Genomic DNA, 17607 nt, shown 5'->3' with positions numbered 1-17607 from the left:
GACCCATCTTGCCAGCCGCGTGGCCTCATGGCTATACAGCAGCTCCCCTGCCATCTCCCTGACTCCACGCTCTTCTCTGTTTTGGGGTCAGGCTGAAACCAGAGTCACTTTTCCAGAGCCAGAGCCATTTAAAATCTTTCATGGCTTCAGACAGCCAGGTTTCAGTCTAGGATGCCGTGTCCCTCCTCCCTCGACTTGGGGCCACTCTCTGCCTCATCCTCCCTTGGCCTCTAGGAACTTTCCTTTGATGATCATGACCTAGTCATGTTCTGTGTGCTTTTCTGGCACCCACCATAACAATATTCAATCGTAACAGGAATAGAGAGGTCAATGTCAAGTTTTGTGTCAATCCCTGCAATAAAGAACAAAATCAAGCTAATACACTTTTGAAAGTGAGGAGACATCTCATTAGGAATTGCCTTGAGAATATGTCTATGGTCTTTAATAACATTTACTGCTTTGTTTTTAATAGCAGGTGAAGGATGAAGCTTTATAAGGGAATATTGTTATTTTAGTTGCTGAGTTCTGTCCGACTTGTTTGTGATCCCATGAACTGTAGCCCACCAGGCTCCTCTGTCCATGGGAATTCCCAAGCAAGAATACTAGAATGGGTTGCCACTTCTTTTGCCAGGGGATCTTCCCAACCTGCAGATCAAACCTGTGTCTCCTGCTTGGCAGACAGATTCTTTACCACTGAACCACTTAATAAGGGGATGTGCATGCTGTGCTAAGTCACTTTAGTCGTGTCTGATTCTTTGTGACCCTGTGGACTGTAACCTACCAGTGTGGACTGTGACCTACCATGGGATTCTCCAGGCAACAATGCTTGAGTGTGTTGCCACGCCCTCCTCCAGGGGATCTTCCCAATAAGGGGATAACTTGCTGTAAATCCCTGGGGATCTTGTGAACTAACAGGGAAGGAGGACAGAGGGTGAAAGGGGTGACCTACCAATATATATATAGGACTTCCCTGGTGGCTCAGACGGTAAAGCATCTGTCTACAATGCGGGAGACCTGGGTTCCATCCCTGGGTCGGGAAGATCCGCTGGAGAAGGAAATGGCAATCCACTCCAGTCCCATTGCCTGGAAAATCCCATGGACAGAGGAGCCTGGTAGGATACAGTCCATGGGGTCGAAAAGAGACACGACTGAGCGACTTCACTCACCTTCACGTCACTTCACCAATATATAGAGAGAGTTAAATATGGGAAACAGGTTGACTGAAAATTGATGAAACAAAAATTAGACTGATTCTGATGTCTGTTCCCTGCCCATAAGACATTTGCTTTTTCCAAGATACCCCACAAATCACCCTCCAACTCCCACTACTCTTAATTCTGAAAGTTTTGTCAACTCATTTTATCGTCAATGCCTGTCCCTCAGTTCAGTTCAGTCACTCAGTCCTGTCCGACTTTCCGACCCCATGGACTGCAATGCGCCAGGCTTCCCTGTCCATCACCAACTCCCAGAGTTTACTCAAACTCATGTCCATTGAGTCAGTGATGCCATCCAACCATCTCATCCTCTGTCATCCCCTTCTCCTCCTGCCTTAAATCTTTCCCAGCATCAGGGTTTTTTCATGAGTCGGTTTTTCTCATCAGGTAGCCAGAGTACTTGAGTTTCAGCCTTCAGCATCAGTCATTCCAATGAAAATTCAGGACTGATTTTCGTTAGGATTGCCTGGTTAAATCTCCTTTCAGTCCAAGGGACTCTCAAGAGTCTTCTCCAACACCACAGTTCAAAAGCATCTGTTCTTCCGCGCTCAGCTTTCTTTACAGTCCAACTCTCACATCCATACCTGACTACTAGAAAAACGATAGCTTTGACTAGATGGACCTTTGTTGGCAAAGTAATGTCTCTGCTTTTTAATATGCTGTCTAGGTTGCTCATAGCTTTTCTTCCAAGGAGCAAGCATATTTTAATTTCATGGCTACAGTCACCATCTGCAGTGATTTTGGAGCCCAAAAAAATAAAGTCTCCCACTGTTTCCATTGTTTCCCCGTCTATTTGCCATGAAGTGATGGGACCAGATGCCATCATCTTAGTTTTCTGAATATTGAGTTTTAAGCCAATTTTTTCACTCTCCTCTTTCACTTTCATCAAGAGGCTCTTTAGTCCTTCTTTGCTTTCTGCCATAAGGGGTGGTGTCATCTGCATATCTGAGGTTATTGATATTTCTCCCAGCAATCTTGATTCCAGTTTGTGCTTCATTCAGTCTGACATTTCGCACGATGTACTCTGCATATAAGTTAAATAAGCAGGGTGACAGTATACAGCCTTGACATACTCCTTTCCCTATTTGGAACCAGTCTGTTGTTCCATGTCCACTTTTAACAGTTGCTTCTTGAGCTGCATAGCGATTTCTCAAGAAGCAGGTCAGGTGGTCTGGTATTCCCCTCTTTAAGAATTTTCCACCGCTCTTTGTGATCCACACAGTCAAAGGCTTTGGCATAGTCAATAAAGCAAAAGTAGATGTTTTTCTGGAACTCTCTTGCTTTTTCGATGATCCGGCAGATGTTGGCAATTTGATCTCTGGTTCCTCTGCCTTCTCTAAATCCAGCTTGAACATCTGAAAGTTCATGGTTCATGTACTGTTGAAGCCTGGCTGAAGAATTTTGAGCCTGGTCCTACCTGCTTGCAATTTGTGAACTCCCAAACTTAGCACTGATGGAAAGTAATGAGGGAAATGTATAATTTATCACTTTATTTTCTATTCACCCATATAAATGGTGCCTTAAAGTTAGAAAAGGTTTCCCTGGTGGCTCAGCAGTAAAGAATCCACCTGCCAAACAGGAGACATGGGTTCAGTTCCTGGGTTGGCAAGATCCCCTGGAGAAGGAAATGGCTACCCACTCCAGTATTCTTGCCTGGAGAATCCCATGGACAGAGGAGTGTGTAGGGCAACCGTCAGTGGGGTCACAAGGAATCAGACAGAACTTAGTGATTTAACAACAATAGCAACAAAGTTTTAAAAAATAGTAAAACATCAAGCTGATCATTCCATCTCAATGAATTGATCAAGTTCTTAAAGTCATAACAGGGCCTTCTGCATCTGTCTGTCCCTTTCTGGGTCTAACAGAGTGACTGCTCACAGTTGAATGTGGTACTTATTTCACAAGTCGTGTCATGTAGCTATAAGCCACTGAGTTTGGGTCACTTAATAAGAAGTGGGTTTCACAAAGAAATTTAGCTCTTGAACAAATATTTGTTAAATGTCCAGCAGATGCCACACTCTGGCCACACATGATGATAAACATGGAGTGAGTTCCTGCTTTAATGCAGCTTCAGTTCAGATGGAGGGGAGAGATCACAAACAAGAAAATAAGTAGATAATCTCATTTCAGAGAGTGATATTTATAAAGAAAGGTAACATGTAAAGCACCTGCATATTCTAAAAGAGCTGTTGTGGTCATTGCAAAACCATCTTTTCCAGACCATCTGGGTTTTTGTTTCATCTCTGTTGGGTAATCACGTGAATCCCCACCTTGGTCTCACTTGCCCATCAGGAAATCTACCTGCTGCACCCTGATCTTCAACATGCTTGTGCTGTTCAAGTCTTATAATTCCTAGAATCAAAACCACTAAGAAAGACAGACGCCCAAGTGCACCAAACTCTGCATGGCCATCGAAAACTCTAGATAGTAGTCAGTTCAGTTCAGTCAGTTCAGTTGCTCAGTTGTGTCCGACTCTTTGTGACCCAATGACCCGCAGCACACCAGGCCTCCCTGTCCATCACCAACTCCCGGAGTTTACTCAAACTCATGTGCATTGAGTCGGTAATGCCATCCAACCATCTCATCCTCTGTTGTCCCCTTCTCCTTCTGCCTTCAGTCTTTCCTAGAATCAGGGTCTTTTCCAATGACTCAGTTATTTGCATCAGGTGGCCAAAGTAGTGGAGTTTCAGCTTCAGCATCAGTCCTTCCAATGAATATTCAGGCTGATTTCCTTTAGGATGGACTGGTTGGATCTCCTTGCAGTCCAAGGGACTCTCAAGACTCTTCTCCAACACCACAGTTCAAAAGCATCTGTTCTTCCGCCCTCAGCTTTCTTTATAGTCCAACTCACACATCCATACATGACTACTGGAAAAACGATAGCTTTTACTAGACAGACCTTTTTGGCAAAGTAATGTCTCTGCTTTTTAATATGCTGTCTAGGTTGATCGTAGCTTTTCTTCCAAGGAGCAAGCATCTTTTAATTTCATGGCTGCAGTCACCATCTGCAGTGATTTTCGAGCTCCCAAAAATAAAGTCTGACACTGTTTCCACTGTTTCCCCATCTATTTGCCATGAAGTGATGGGACCAGATGCCATGATCTTAGTCTTCTGAATATTGAGTTTTAAGCCAACTTTTTCAGTCTCCTCTTTCACTTTCATCAAGAGGCTCTTTAGTCCTTCTTCACGTTCTGCCATAAGGGTGGTGTCATCTGCATACCTGAGGTTATTGATATTTCTCCTAGCAATCTTGATTCCAGCTTGTGCTTCATCCAGCCCAGCATTTCTCATGATGCCTTGACGTACCCCTTTCCCTATTTGCAACCAGTCTGTTGTTCCATGTCCAGTTCTAACTGTTGCCTCCTGACCTGCATACAGATTTCTCAAAAGGCAGGTCAGGTGGTCTGATATTCTATCTCTTTAAGAATTTTCCAGAGTTTGTTGTAGTCCACATAGTCAAAGCCTTTGGCATAGTCAATAAAGCAGAAGTAGATATTTTTCTGGAACTCTCTTGCTGTTTTAATGATGCAACAGATGTTGGCAATTTGATCTCTGGTTTCTCTGCCTTTTCTAAATCCAGCTTGAACATCTGGAAGTTCATGGTTCATGTACTGTTGAAGCCTGGCTTGGCGAATTCTGAGCATTACTTTACTAGTGTGTGAGATGAGTGCACTTGTGCGGTAGTTTGAGCATTCTTTGGCATTGCCTTTCTTTGGGATTGGAATGAAAACTGACCTTTTCCAGTCCTGTTGCCACTGCTGAGTTTTCCAAATTTGTTGACATATTGAATGCAGCACTTTTACAGGATCATCTTTTAGGATTTGAAATAGCTCAACTGGAATTCCATCACCTCCACAAGCTTTGTTCATAGTGATGCTTCCTAAGGCCCATTGACTTCACATTCCAGGATGTCTGGCTCTAGGTTGGTGATCACACCATCATGATTATCTGGGTCGTGAAGATCTTTTTTGTATAGTTCTTCTGTGTATTCTTGCCATCTCCTCTTACTATCTTCTGCTTCTCTTAGGTCCATACCATTTCTGTCCTTTATTGTGCCCATCTTTTCATGAAATGTTTCCTTGGTATCTCTAATTTTCTTGCAGAGATCTCTAGACTTTCCCATTCTATTGTTTTTTTCTATTTCTTTGCATTGATAGCTAAGGAAGGCTTTCTTATCTCTCCTTGCTATTGTTTGGAACTCTGCATTCAAATGGGATAGTAGTCAAGTTACAGAATTTCTGGGATGTGCCAGCCTGAGCAGAAGGTGACGGTGTGTGCATGTGTCTGTCTTTGTTGTTGTGGTTTAGTTGCTAAGTCCTGTCTGACTATTTGTGACCCACTGGGTTACAGCACACCAGGCTTCCCTGTACTTCACTATCTCCCAGAGTTTGCTCAAACTCATGTCCATTGAGTTGATGATACCATCCAGCTGTAACCGCAATAATAAAGTAGCCCATTTTCCATGCAAATATGAATGCCTAACTTACATGTATTCACCTGTGGTTTTCCCAAGATTTCTGATATGCCCAGGGGTGGCCCTTGGCAAAACTTTAGGCCAAAAATGACCACTCAATTGTGAATGTGTTATTTATGATGTCATATGAGTTCACAAGCCCTGGTGGCTCACTATTAAAGAACCCACCTGTCAATGCAGGAGACACAGGTTTGATCCCTGGGTCAGGAAGATCCCCTGGAGAAGAAAATTGTAACCCACTCCAGTATTCTGGCCTAGGAAATCGCATGGACTGAGGAGCCTGGTGGACTGAAGTCCATGGGATCACAAAAGTGTTGGACATGACTTAGCAACTAAACAATGAATTCACAAGCCAAACTTAGTTATCTTATCAGCAGGGTTACTTACGGTAACCATTTTCATGGGAAATCTTTGACTTTCTTCTCATTGTCTTTCACAGACCCACCTACATGGAAATAGATCTCCAAACTCACTTCATGGTGTCTTTTCACAGCCCTGCTTGTCTATAGAAAGCAAGTTATTATTACTCTTTATAATAATAAAACCTCTTAAATTTATCTAGGGCCTATTTTCAAGTGGTATCTTGGAGCTCTAAGTACTTCCTGGTTTATTATTTACACCTACTCATTGATAAATATGACACTTGATCTTTTGAAGGGGCTTTACAATAATTCTTACTAATTACTCATCCCCAGGCCCCACTTCGAGCAAAACATCTCCATTTTGCAAAACGAGTACATCATCCCACTGCTTGGAGAAGGAATATCCATGTGGAACGTGGGGCCCTGGGGTTGCTCACAGGGACAGCTGTTCCTTAATCATGACTTGGAGGTGCTTTTTGAGTCCTCAAGTGAGAGGAACTCCAGTTACATAGATCTTCAGATTACCAGCAAATCCTTTCTTTGCTAAGGCTACCGAGGTCTTACATTAAACCAACTGTCAATTTTGTGTGTCAAGTAGTGATTTGTGATCCTTGTATCCTTGGGGCTTTGGAGGTCTTTCCTCTCAAGGCAGGAGGGAGCATGGGGTCTGGAAGCACAGGATTGCTCCCATGTTCCATTCATTCTGGCTCCTGCATGCAGATTTCACTGCTTTGCCTCATTCTGTCCACGGAGACCCTTCCTCGGAAGCTTAGACCTGGTCAGGGGAACTTTGTGTCTTCTGTTTGACGTCAGCTCTAGATGGACACCCACCTCCTCACACAGGCACTTAACACTTTACTGAGCTCCTCCTAGGGGTCATGTATGGTCTTTGCAGCAAATCCATTTCTTGTACACCTTGGTTGGCGCTTCGTATTCGCTTCACAGACTTTGTGTGTTCTTTCCACCTTTCATAACAATGTGGTATGTTTCTTAGTTCAGCCTGGCAATTCTTGATGTCTGCTATGGTCTGAATGTTTGTGACAACCCCCCACCCCCACCCCCAACGAATTTCATATGTTGAAAGCTCAATGCCAATGCATTAGGAGGTGGGGTCTCTGGATTAAGTCATGAGGGTGGAATCTTCATGCATGGGATTAGTGTTCTCATAAAGGAAACCCCACAGAGACCCCTCATCCCTTCCACTACGTGAGGACAAAGCAAGGAGGTGCCCACTATGAACCAGGAGGAGGACCTTCATCAGAACTTGACCAGTCTGGTGCCTTGATCTAGGACTTCCAAGCCTCCAGAGCCATGAGAAATAAACATTTGCTGCTTCAAGGCCCCAGGTCTGTGGCATTTTGCTTTAGCAGCCTGAATGGCCTACGGCAGTATCTGAAACTAACAACTAAATAGATTTAATATCTTCAGTGCCTCCACATTCCAAGATGGTTCTTTTTTGACAGGAATCTGAGGAGCAGACTAGATGTTTTTTAGAGTCCCATCCTTTTATTTTTTTTAGTACTTATTTATTTATATCTGGTTATTATTGGGTCTCAGTTGTGGCACACAGGATCTCCATTGCATCCTGTGGATCTTCCATTCTGGGGCATGGGCTCTCTCTAGTTGTGCCATGCAGGCTGCATGCCACATGGGCATGTAGTTGCAACACATGGGCTTGGTTGCTCCACAGCGTGTGGGATCTTGGTTCCTCAATCAGGGATTGAACCCGCATCCCCTGCTTTGAAAGGCAGATTCTTAACCACTGGACCACCAGGGAAATCCCTAGTGTCCCATCTGTTTTATCAAAAGAGTTTATGCAGCCAGGTCCTACATGTCGAACACTTCATATTGTACCCTTCTATTGAAATGGTATTTTCCATTACTTTTGCAATGTACATATCAAAATGCAAAGACAAGGCACAGAAGGCGGAAAAAAGTTGAATTCATTTTTTGTTGGATTTGGAAATTTGCTTTTTAATCCCAGAAATTACCTACAATATAAAGAAACTCATAATACAGCTTTAAACATTTTTTTTAGGAAGCGCATATCTAGAAAGGTCACGAAATCTCAGCTCAGCTCCATACTTCTCAATTGCTGTACCTCTCCAGTTTTTCCCTCACCAAGCTTGCATTATTAGCTCAACAATTAATTTCTACAGTTAATAACAAACTTCTTGGATATAGAGAGCATTGAAATCGTTTTTGTTGTTGTTCTTTGCTAATTACTGCTATAATCCTTATCCTCTTAAAAACTTTCCCCTACAAACCAAATTTAATAATCATCAGGGTTGTTAAAAATTAATTCCTATAGGAGATGACCTCAAAATATTGGTCTCCAAAAGTGCTTAGTCTGTCTAGTTTCAACTCAAACTGTATTTGAAATAAAGTTTTGAAAGAAATTGACAAATACTAGTAACCCAGAAACAACCTTCAAATCAATTTTTTTATTCATTTACTATCTGTCCTCTAAGATAGGTAACCTTGAGGATCTAATGTCTGGTGATCTGAGGTGGAGCAGATGTAATAATGATAGAAATAAACTGCACAATGTAATGCATTTGAATCATCTGGAAACCACTCCCCCACCCCACTCCCACCCCCAGTCCATGGAAAAATTGTCTTTCATGAAACTGGTCCCTGGCGCCAAGAAGGTTAGACTACTGCTCTAAGGTTATTAGTGTCACATGAGAAAAGTGTGAAGTTCTTCATTACAATACCACTCAAAAGGCTTGCCTTCCCAGTTGCGTCTGTCACCCCTGGGCACAGTGGGGCTGCTGAGTCGCACTGCAACCCAGTAGAAAGAACAGGTGCCCAGACAGGGCTCCCATGCTCTGTCATTATCCACCTTCTGTGGGCATTTTGTTTCTGTGCCTGAACTTTTTCAGCAGAGCAGGTAACAGGACCAGCTGTGCACACCCCGCAGTGTTGTAGGGATTCATCAGGGAAATAGGCAAAGTGTCAGGGAAGGCCTTCTCAGGGTTGTGAGCTGTGCCGGTGGAATGCTTGAATTAGTGGAAGGAGTGGTGCCCCACCCCATGATTGTTACGGCAACTACAGGTGCTGCTGCCGCTGCTGCCAAGTCGCTTCAGTCGTGTCCGAGTGACTCTGTGCGACCCCATAGATGGCAGCCCACCAGGCTCCCCCGTCCCTGGGATTCTCCAGGCAAGAACACTGGAGTGGGTTGCCATTTCCTTCTCCAATGCATGAAAGTGAAAAGTGAAAGGGAAGTCTGTCAGTCATGTCCAACTCTTAGCAACCCCATGGACGGCAGCCCACCAGGCTCCTCCATCCATGGGATTCTCCAGGCAAGAGTACTGAAGTGGGGTGCCACTGCCTTCTCCAACTACCGGTGGCACAGGGGTAAAGAATCCACCTGCCAGTACAAGAGATGCAGGAGACTCATCAGGTTCTATCACTGCGTCAGGAAGATCCCCTGGAGAATGAAATGGCTACCACTCCAGTATTCTTGCCTGGAAAATTCCATGGAAGGAGGAGCCTAGTGGGCTACGGTCCATGGGGTTGCAAAGAGTCAGACATGACTAAGAGACTGAGCATGCGAGCACATAAAGGCATATGGAAAATAAAAGTCTTCTCAAGTGTTAAAAACAAATTCATTCCTTTATTTCACAAACTCTTATTAAGAATCAGCTAGATGTAGTTTATTCTATTGGGTGGATTAAGAATACAAAGATTGATCCAGTGTGGATCTGGAGTCAGAGGATTCCTATGCAGTATGACACACCTGCCTTATATTCACTCATATTTCTATCCCCAAGTTCAGCACAGGCAGCTGGAGAGTGTAAGACCCCCAATGTGTCACCTTACTGGTGTTTGGATAAGCACTAAACTCTTACCTCAATAGCTTTCTCATTATTTAGGTGCCTAGACTCAAATGGAAGTGGAGGGAATATAAAATATTTAATGGTTTGATTCCATCCCAATCCTTGCTACTCCAGATCCATAATTCATTTCACTAGAGGAATAGCCCCATGCACAGCAGCCCTGGCTTCCAGTGCTAAGAATCTATTTATGGATTAGCAAATGCATTAGTGCTACATGTTAGTACTTGCCTCGGAGTTTAGCCCTGTCAGAAACTGGATGGAAGTATTAAAATAGGGTTTTGTGTCAGAACAGTGTATTTTTACTTTGCTCTGATGCACAAAACCACGGCCTGTGTCAGGCCACTCATTCCACTCTTTGTTAATATTTGCACTAACGGAATACATCGTTTCATTATACACACCTCCAGGGCTTTAAAATAACTGAGCAGGACTTCCTGGCAGTCCAAGGGTTAAGAATCTGCCTGCCAATGCAGCGGAAATGGGTTCGGTCCCTGGTCAAGGAAGATTCCACATGGTGCAGGGCAACTGAGCCCATGTACCACAACTACGGAAGCCCGCCGGCTCAGAGCCTGTGCTCCTCAGCAGGAGAAGCCACCACAATGAGAAGCCCGTTTACTGCAACAAAGAGTAGCTTCCACTCGCGGAAACTAGAGAAAACCTACATGCAGCAACAAAGACCCAGCACAGCTGGGTGATATTAGTGATATATATAATAAATAATAAATATGTATTAATAATAAAGTATAAATTTTGCAATCAATTAAAATAAATTAATTAAAAATATAAAACGAGCATTTGTTGCCCCTGTTTATCTACAGGGCAAAGAGAGCTCTAGAGACGGGAGGTGAGCCCTGCCTCAGCTCTCAACACAGGTGACTAGGGAGATAGCTCAAAACCCTCTCTCTGCAGGGTCTCTGGTTCCAAATCATTTACATGATGTTGATCTTGCTCCAAAAGAGTACCTTAGGTTGTACATAGTACGTCTCCCCTGGCAAGGTCCTTCATTTTTATATATTCACTCTCTAACTCTCAGACATGATGATGAAGGAAGGCAATGTGAAAATCTGCTTGTTTTAAGGGCAGAGCTGTGGCTTCATTCTCTGATCGCAGTCCAGTGCTTCATCATGGGATCTTCTTGCCATCTAGAAATGGGAATGGGGACTGCTTTCAGTCACTGCTGCTTGTTATTATCAGCCCTGTTGACAAACTAAGCGTGATTACCAGGCAGTAACCCTGAGAGCATCATCTTCACCCTCTAGAACATCTTCATCTCCTTATCTGTGGGCCAAGACTAAGTTCAGAGGTCAGAGATCTAGGAAGATGTTGGGGGTGTGGTACTTCCCTGGTGGTCTAGTGGTTAAGACGTCACCTTCCAGTGCAGGGGTCCAGGCTCAGTCGCTAGTGGGGGAACTAAGATCCCACATGCTCCCTGTCCCCCCAGTAAAACAAAACACATAAAAATAGAACCACTATTATAACAGGTTCAGTAAAGACTTAAAAAAATGGTCCACATTTTACAAAATCTTTTAAAAAAAGATACTGGGGTGCATTCTAGATCTCCAAAAGAGAGGATAATGGGGCGCACCATGATTTTCCCCACCCCACTATTGTTCCCACAAATATTTTGAGTCCAGATTATTACTGAGGTGCACGATTGTGCTGATGAGAACAGGTGACGTGTTGGATCCCGGGAGTGGGGAAACCAGTGTTCTGTGAGCCAGCTCTGTTTCAGGCTGTGTTCTGTGTCGCTCCATCCAAGCTGAGCGCATTCTTGGCTTCCAATCAGCACACACCTCCTGGAGCAAAGCCTTCATTTGCAGTTTTGGACAACTGACTATTCCATCCATAGCATCTTGTCTTTCCTGTGTGTGTTTAACTTACTGTTTTACTTGGTTAATATGCCTGGAATTCTTATAATTCCAATAAACACAAGTACAGTGTGTATTTCCTTGGCTAACTGTATATGCTAAGCCCAGTGAGGATAATGAAATACAGAAGCAGGAGTTTTTTCTTATTTTGGAAAAGAGCATTCTAATTGGTCTTTTGAGGCATATGCTCCACTGTCTATTAGGATTTCAGTATGACCAAACAATCTTTGCATTGCCTGCCTCTTTTAGAAGTCCTGCTGCAGGTGGGTTATGCCCTGATCTCCAAAACTCTGGTGCTCACAGAGTTAAAATCTTTCCAAGTTTCTGCAACCTCCGTCCTTCCCATCCTCAATCCAGAGTGGGGCTAAGGGTCTTGACCTTGTCACTCTTTCTGAGGACAAGGGGTGAGGAAGAGATGAATCCAGCTGTGAATTCAGCGTCCCAAAAAAGAGAAGCAGAAATTCCTTTTTAGCACCCTGACCCACCCACATCTTGTGTGAGTCATCTGCGAGGCTTGCTGACAGTGGATGGCAAAGAGAAAACATGTACTTGGTTTTGCTGTGAAATGTATAAGACAAAGAGGTAAATGAGTGACTTATTTTTCTTTCCAATTTCTGAAGATGGTAATTAGGAGAACTCACACCAGCCAGGCTCAAGCGAATGCAAGCAAGACCCCTATAGGCAGCACGGTGTATTAATGTAAAAATATGCTTAGACAACATAACTTGTCAGAGAGGATTATTTCTACTTAGTGGATCTGCAGGAGCCCCTTTGCTCTACCATTCAGAATTTGACTAGAGAAGAGAGTGAGGAAAGAGAGAGAGAAAGAGAGGGAGGGAGGGAGGGAGAGAGAGAGAGGGAGAGAGAGAGGGGGGAGCGCACATTAGTGAACAGCTACTGTGGCATTGATGTTGGAGCGCACTTCTGAACTGGCTTTTGTTGAGACTATCAGTGTATCTGTGCAGAAAGCATGCGCTGTCCCAAATCCGCTGTTACTATGAGAAATGAAGAGCTGCTTTTAAGGTATGTTGCTGTGTTCTTTGTTTTAATGTATGCCTTGCTAGTTTTCAGAGCTGGCTGAGACTGTCATCACGGTCAGAATCAAGCAGCTTCCTTATCTTAGAAGAAAAAAATAAAAAAGAATCTAGAGAGAGAGAGGGGAAAGAGGGAAACGAAATCGAGACCAAGAGATTGGGAGAAAGAGAGAGCAAGCGAGAGAAAGGAGAAGGACTCCTGTGGACGAGTTATATTTGCAGGAGTTGCCTTTTGCAAGCATATCATGTATTTGCTTGCTGCTATTTGTGCGCGGCCAGTGGATAATTTTAAAGGCTCCGAATCTGGCTCTGGGTTTGTCTTTTCCTTTGCAATGTCTAAGCCTCTTTCATTATTATGCACTCTGCATGGAATACTCAGCGAGAAAGGAGCTAAGGAGACTCCATATTAGACTTGCGTTCCAGATACCGCTCTAATCTGGACTTAGCCTACCTAAATAGTCCTTCTGTGTTACCAGGTTTGGATCACTTTATACTGTTTGCCAAAATGTGTACCTGTTTAAAGACCTCTATTCATGCATGGCGTCCTGGGTCCCTCTGTATTGAAAGCAAATATTTGTTTCCTGCATCTGTGTAAGGGTCCTACCGCTTACCAAGAATGAGCCACCTTTGGGGAAGCAGAGAAAGAATTATGATAGAATTGGCATCCTGCTTTGAAAAATGTAGTCTTTTGTTTATTTGCTAGCAGACATTGTAGCACTGAATACATCTATGGGTCTGACAATGGGACCCGTTGAACAATGGAGCTGTCAAACTAGCTTAATGCATGTCTGGGTTTTTTTTTTCTTCTTCTTTCTCAACACCCTTTTTATCTGTTTTAATCTTGTTTGTATAGACTATCCAGATTGAAGAGCTTTTAGGACTGCTTGTTTGTGGTTTTGTGCATTTGAAAAATTTAATATCTGCCATTCATAGGGCTTTTTGCATTTTGCAGCTATGTTGGTTGGATTAAGTTAGAGATTTATTACTTACCTCTCTGTTAAACTACAGAAAGAAACTCATTGATTGAGAATGCTTGTAATACCATTATCATTCTAGCAAATACCTTGTTATCAGACATGCCTCTACAGTATTTAATGCTTGGAGATTTAAAATATGCCTGTTTGGTGGACTTACGGAACATAGCACTAAAGCAAAGTTAAGAGGAATATTTCTAATGTTTAAGTAAATTATGATTTCTGATGTCTGCTTCCTCTTTTGGCATCCAGGTACATAAACAGTTTAGAAATTCAAGGAGAAGTCAGAACTTTCGCCCTCCTAATTTTGGTCACAAACTATCACTAGCCAGCCTGTTAAATCGTTAAGTTAAAGGTCTCTACAGAATATATTGATTTTTGATATATGATTATGTGCTTATAAAATGCATTTCTACGCAGGGCAAACATGTCTCACATCTTCAAAAATCTTTCCTTTTATAACATGGGCAATGGTTTCTCAGGTGAAAACAGTGAGACTTCAAAAAGAAAAAATAGAAAAATCAGTTTCAAACTTCTCCAACATTAAAAACATTTTTATTCTCAAACTAGATATAAAGGAACTGATCCTAGAAGATTAAATGGTAATTGATATACATGAAAATCATATCACTGACATTTGTTTCCATAAAGAATATGTCTTTTCTAACATTTTAATGTTTTGCTTTAATTAGCTGTTTGTGCCAGAGCAGTAGATTGAAAAATACTCATAAATTCATTGAGATTTAGAACCTAATACTTAGAAACAGAAGGGAAATTATTTTAAAGGGCAAATTTAAAAAAGTAGATATATTTAATTACAAATATTTCTTCTTGGATTATATTGTGTTCAGATTAGTGATGTACCCAGTAAATAAGGAGCAAGATGTAGTCCTTATAAAACCAGCTATGAAACATTCACTATTTTTCAGAGTTTAGACATGCATTCAATTTTTCAAACTTAGGCTGAAATGTTATATTTAATACAAAATTGTGAAAATTCATGTTGCAAGCTCAATAAATTGCCTTCTCAAACATAAATTTTCTATTGATAATATTTTCAGAGCCTGGCTGAACCCATAACGTATCTGTAGAATAATTATATTTTTAAAGTTATCCATGGTAAGTAAAGTGGATTTTATGATTATGTTCTCTTACTTCCAAAGGGATATGAACAGCTCATTCCATTGGGTATGCCAATAATTGCTTTTGGATGAGCTTATAAACGGTAATTGGTGAAGCTTTCTATCTGAAACTGGCCCACTGTTACCAGCACACCTAGATTCTTCTTTCATGGGAAATTTTTTTTTTCTAAATCAAAGGTCACAAAGCAATTTTTTTGTGATTTGGGGGAAAGAAAGTAGTGTCCTGTGTTTCCCAGCTGCCTGTCAGAAGCAAGCTGAAATAAAAAAATACCTTGGAAAACTCCATGTTAAATTTTTGACTAAATTATAATCATTCATCTGTGATCTATTCACTTTAATCCCTGGATGATCATCTTAGGTCCAAGAACAAGGGAACCCCCTACCCACTCGTGCTTTGACCCAATCATTACCAGCTTCCAGAATTCTGAGGCCCCCATTCCAGCGTCCAACACACAGCTATCTTGTCCTCTAGCCTGATGGGGGAGTGGGAGATGGCCAGAAGTTGGCCAACTTGTCTACATCTATTTCCACAACAGTAACAAGATACGCAATCTGTATCCTGCCATCGACTTCTGTGTTGGGATGATTCCCTTCCAAGGTGACCTAAACAAATGTCAAAGTGAATTTTAATCCTAAGCCCAGACTTGCAGAAACAGAACAGATGAGTCAAACTCGGAAAACGGCTTCTTTCAATAGAGTCACAGTTGCACCCGAGTCCTTGCACACAGGAGCCTTGGGAATACGCAGCTGTGTTCAGCAGACCACAGGCTGCGAGATATGTAACCTCAACATCCAAAGAGTTCTTTTATTTGTGAAAATGAAACCTCACAGTTTTTCCTTTTCAAAATATGAGTGCATACAATTGCATAATATCCCTTTGGGGCTGAAAAACAAAGGCCTTTGATTAATATTCATATCTAGAACTTTAGAGCAAGTGCAGATTGTGCTGGAATACCTAGGAAGTCATTGGAAGAGTGAATCAATACTAATTATTGTAATCAGGGTGGTTAATTAAGTGAAAATGTGGCTGATAGAAAGTTCATTGCTCACAGCCCTGGAAACACCTAGGTTGATGAAAAGAAGGTAAAATCCAAAAGCAAGCGTGGTACCCAGGAATGATCTCTCCATGTTTAGGGGGTCAGAATCTGTCCACAGAAAACATACCTCGATTTGATATAATCGCAACAGTGAGAAAACCAGAAATATCAGACTCAGTTTCTGGTGTAGAGGTTTCTATAAAAGTCATTAACAGAAAGCAGTTTGTTAAGAAGCATCTCCTGCGGCTCCCACAGCATTTATCTGCCCTTCTTCCAACGGTAACAAGTATATTTCACTCTGTGGCAGTAACGTCTTAGATCATCTTGATTAGCCTTCATTGAATTTCTTTCTGCATTTTGGTAATTCCTGGGGGATATGTTGAGGGTGGGGAGGTGGGTTCTCCTTTCATCACACTATTGATTGCTTCCTTCTTCGTTATTACTGGCTTTGGGAATTTTTCTGAACTCGCAGTGACTTTTATTCTGTAGGAAAGATGAGGCAGTGGTTTTTGGAGGGGATTAAGATCCGTGGCATTTCATTTAACTGACATGGGGAAGAGGGTGTCAGAGGAAGGAACGCGTATGTGAGGTTTCAGGGCTGTAGCCCATTAAGAATTGAAATGAAGTGTCCTGGAGCTGAAACACCTTTCTGATCCCACGGTACTCATCTCCAGAGGTCAGGCTGAGATGGAAGCTAGATGTACATGTAAGAGGGAGAGACTGTGTGTGTGTGTGTGTGTGTGTGTGTGTGTGTCTGAACCTCTACTCCACTCAGAAATGTGCTGGTTAACCCTGATTTCAGATGAGGGACCCTTTGTGCCCAAATGCAGCCTTCTGCTTCATGCAGTGTCATCAGGGGTTGTTCTGTACAGGTATGTTTATCTGATCCAGAGCTTTCTTCTGACTGTAACTTATCCCAGCACATTTTCTTGTATGTCAAGACCATCATAGCTAATGGGGAACAGCATCTGTGGGGGAGGGTGACAGCAGCCCAGAGTGGCATGTGTTACCAGGACAGCTCGGCTGCTCCCTCACCCCCTTCCATGGTGACCCGCCCATGATTGGCTGCCTAGGGTCGTGATGAATCACTGCAGTTTAGGAAGCAGGATATGCCAGTGTGCTCTCGGAGAACAACAAAAACCACAATTTTCCTCCATAATCATTCAGTTCAGCAAACTTTGTTATCATGAACATGAAGAGCATGAGGTTTGAAGTTATCGATAGCTGTGGCTTTTCAAATCCCTGGCTGAGAAGGGATTTGAATCGGTGGAAACTATGTTGAAACTTACGGATGGCATTGCTGGCTCCCAGCTGGTGTGTGAACTGACGCGAAGGGGCACCATGGTACCTGCTGCAGGAAAGAATCAGATGCCTGTCATCCCTCCTGCAAAACTGCCCATCTCAGCAATACAGGTGCTTGCAGGTGTCGTCATCGTCACGCCTTGCTTTCTGAATATCTTGGTCTGGGACCTCAGCTCTTTCGGGTTCTGTGACATGGCTTTCCCATTCATTCAGAGATGACTTAGGAAGCATCTCTGTGAGTGGAAATGCACTGAGCTGGTGATGGACGGTGAGAACTCCTGGTGGTGGCAATTAGGGTTCATTTTGACTTTCTCTCTGGAAACTGACTTGATCAAAAGGGATGGAGCTCTTGTCACCA

General features: G+C 42.7%; 1 protein-coding gene across 7 annotated transcripts in view; it reads left to right on the top strand.

Moving 5' to 3' along the window:
* Positions 1-17607, top strand: part of CELF2 (CUGBP Elav-like family member 2) — a 663065-nt gene that overhangs the window by 320099 nt on the left and 325359 nt on the right. For 3 of the 7 annotated variants that reach the window (XM_061435723.1, XM_061435719.1, XM_061435720.1), the window contains exon 1: positions 12741-12783. The exons of 2 other annotated variants lie outside the window; for them this stretch is intronic. In XM_061435723.1, coding sequence (XP_061291707.1) covers positions 12758-12783 — 26 coding nt within the window. In that variant the 5' untranslated portion in view covers positions 12741-12757. Of the gene's footprint in view, positions 1-12681; positions 12784-13096; positions 13271-17607 lie in introns of those variants that run through there. 2 more of the 7 variants (XM_061435728.1, XM_061435732.1) reach the window with 2 other exon arrangements.

The sequence above is a fragment of the Bos javanicus genome, chromosome 13 (assembly GCF_032452875.1).
Source record: "Bos javanicus breed banteng chromosome 13, ARS-OSU_banteng_1.0, whole genome shotgun sequence".
NCBI lineage: Eukaryota > Metazoa > Chordata > Mammalia > Artiodactyla > Bovidae > Bos > Bos javanicus.
The sequence above is the reverse complement of the archived record's forward strand: the minus strand, read 5'-3'. Positions and strand labels throughout refer to the sequence as shown.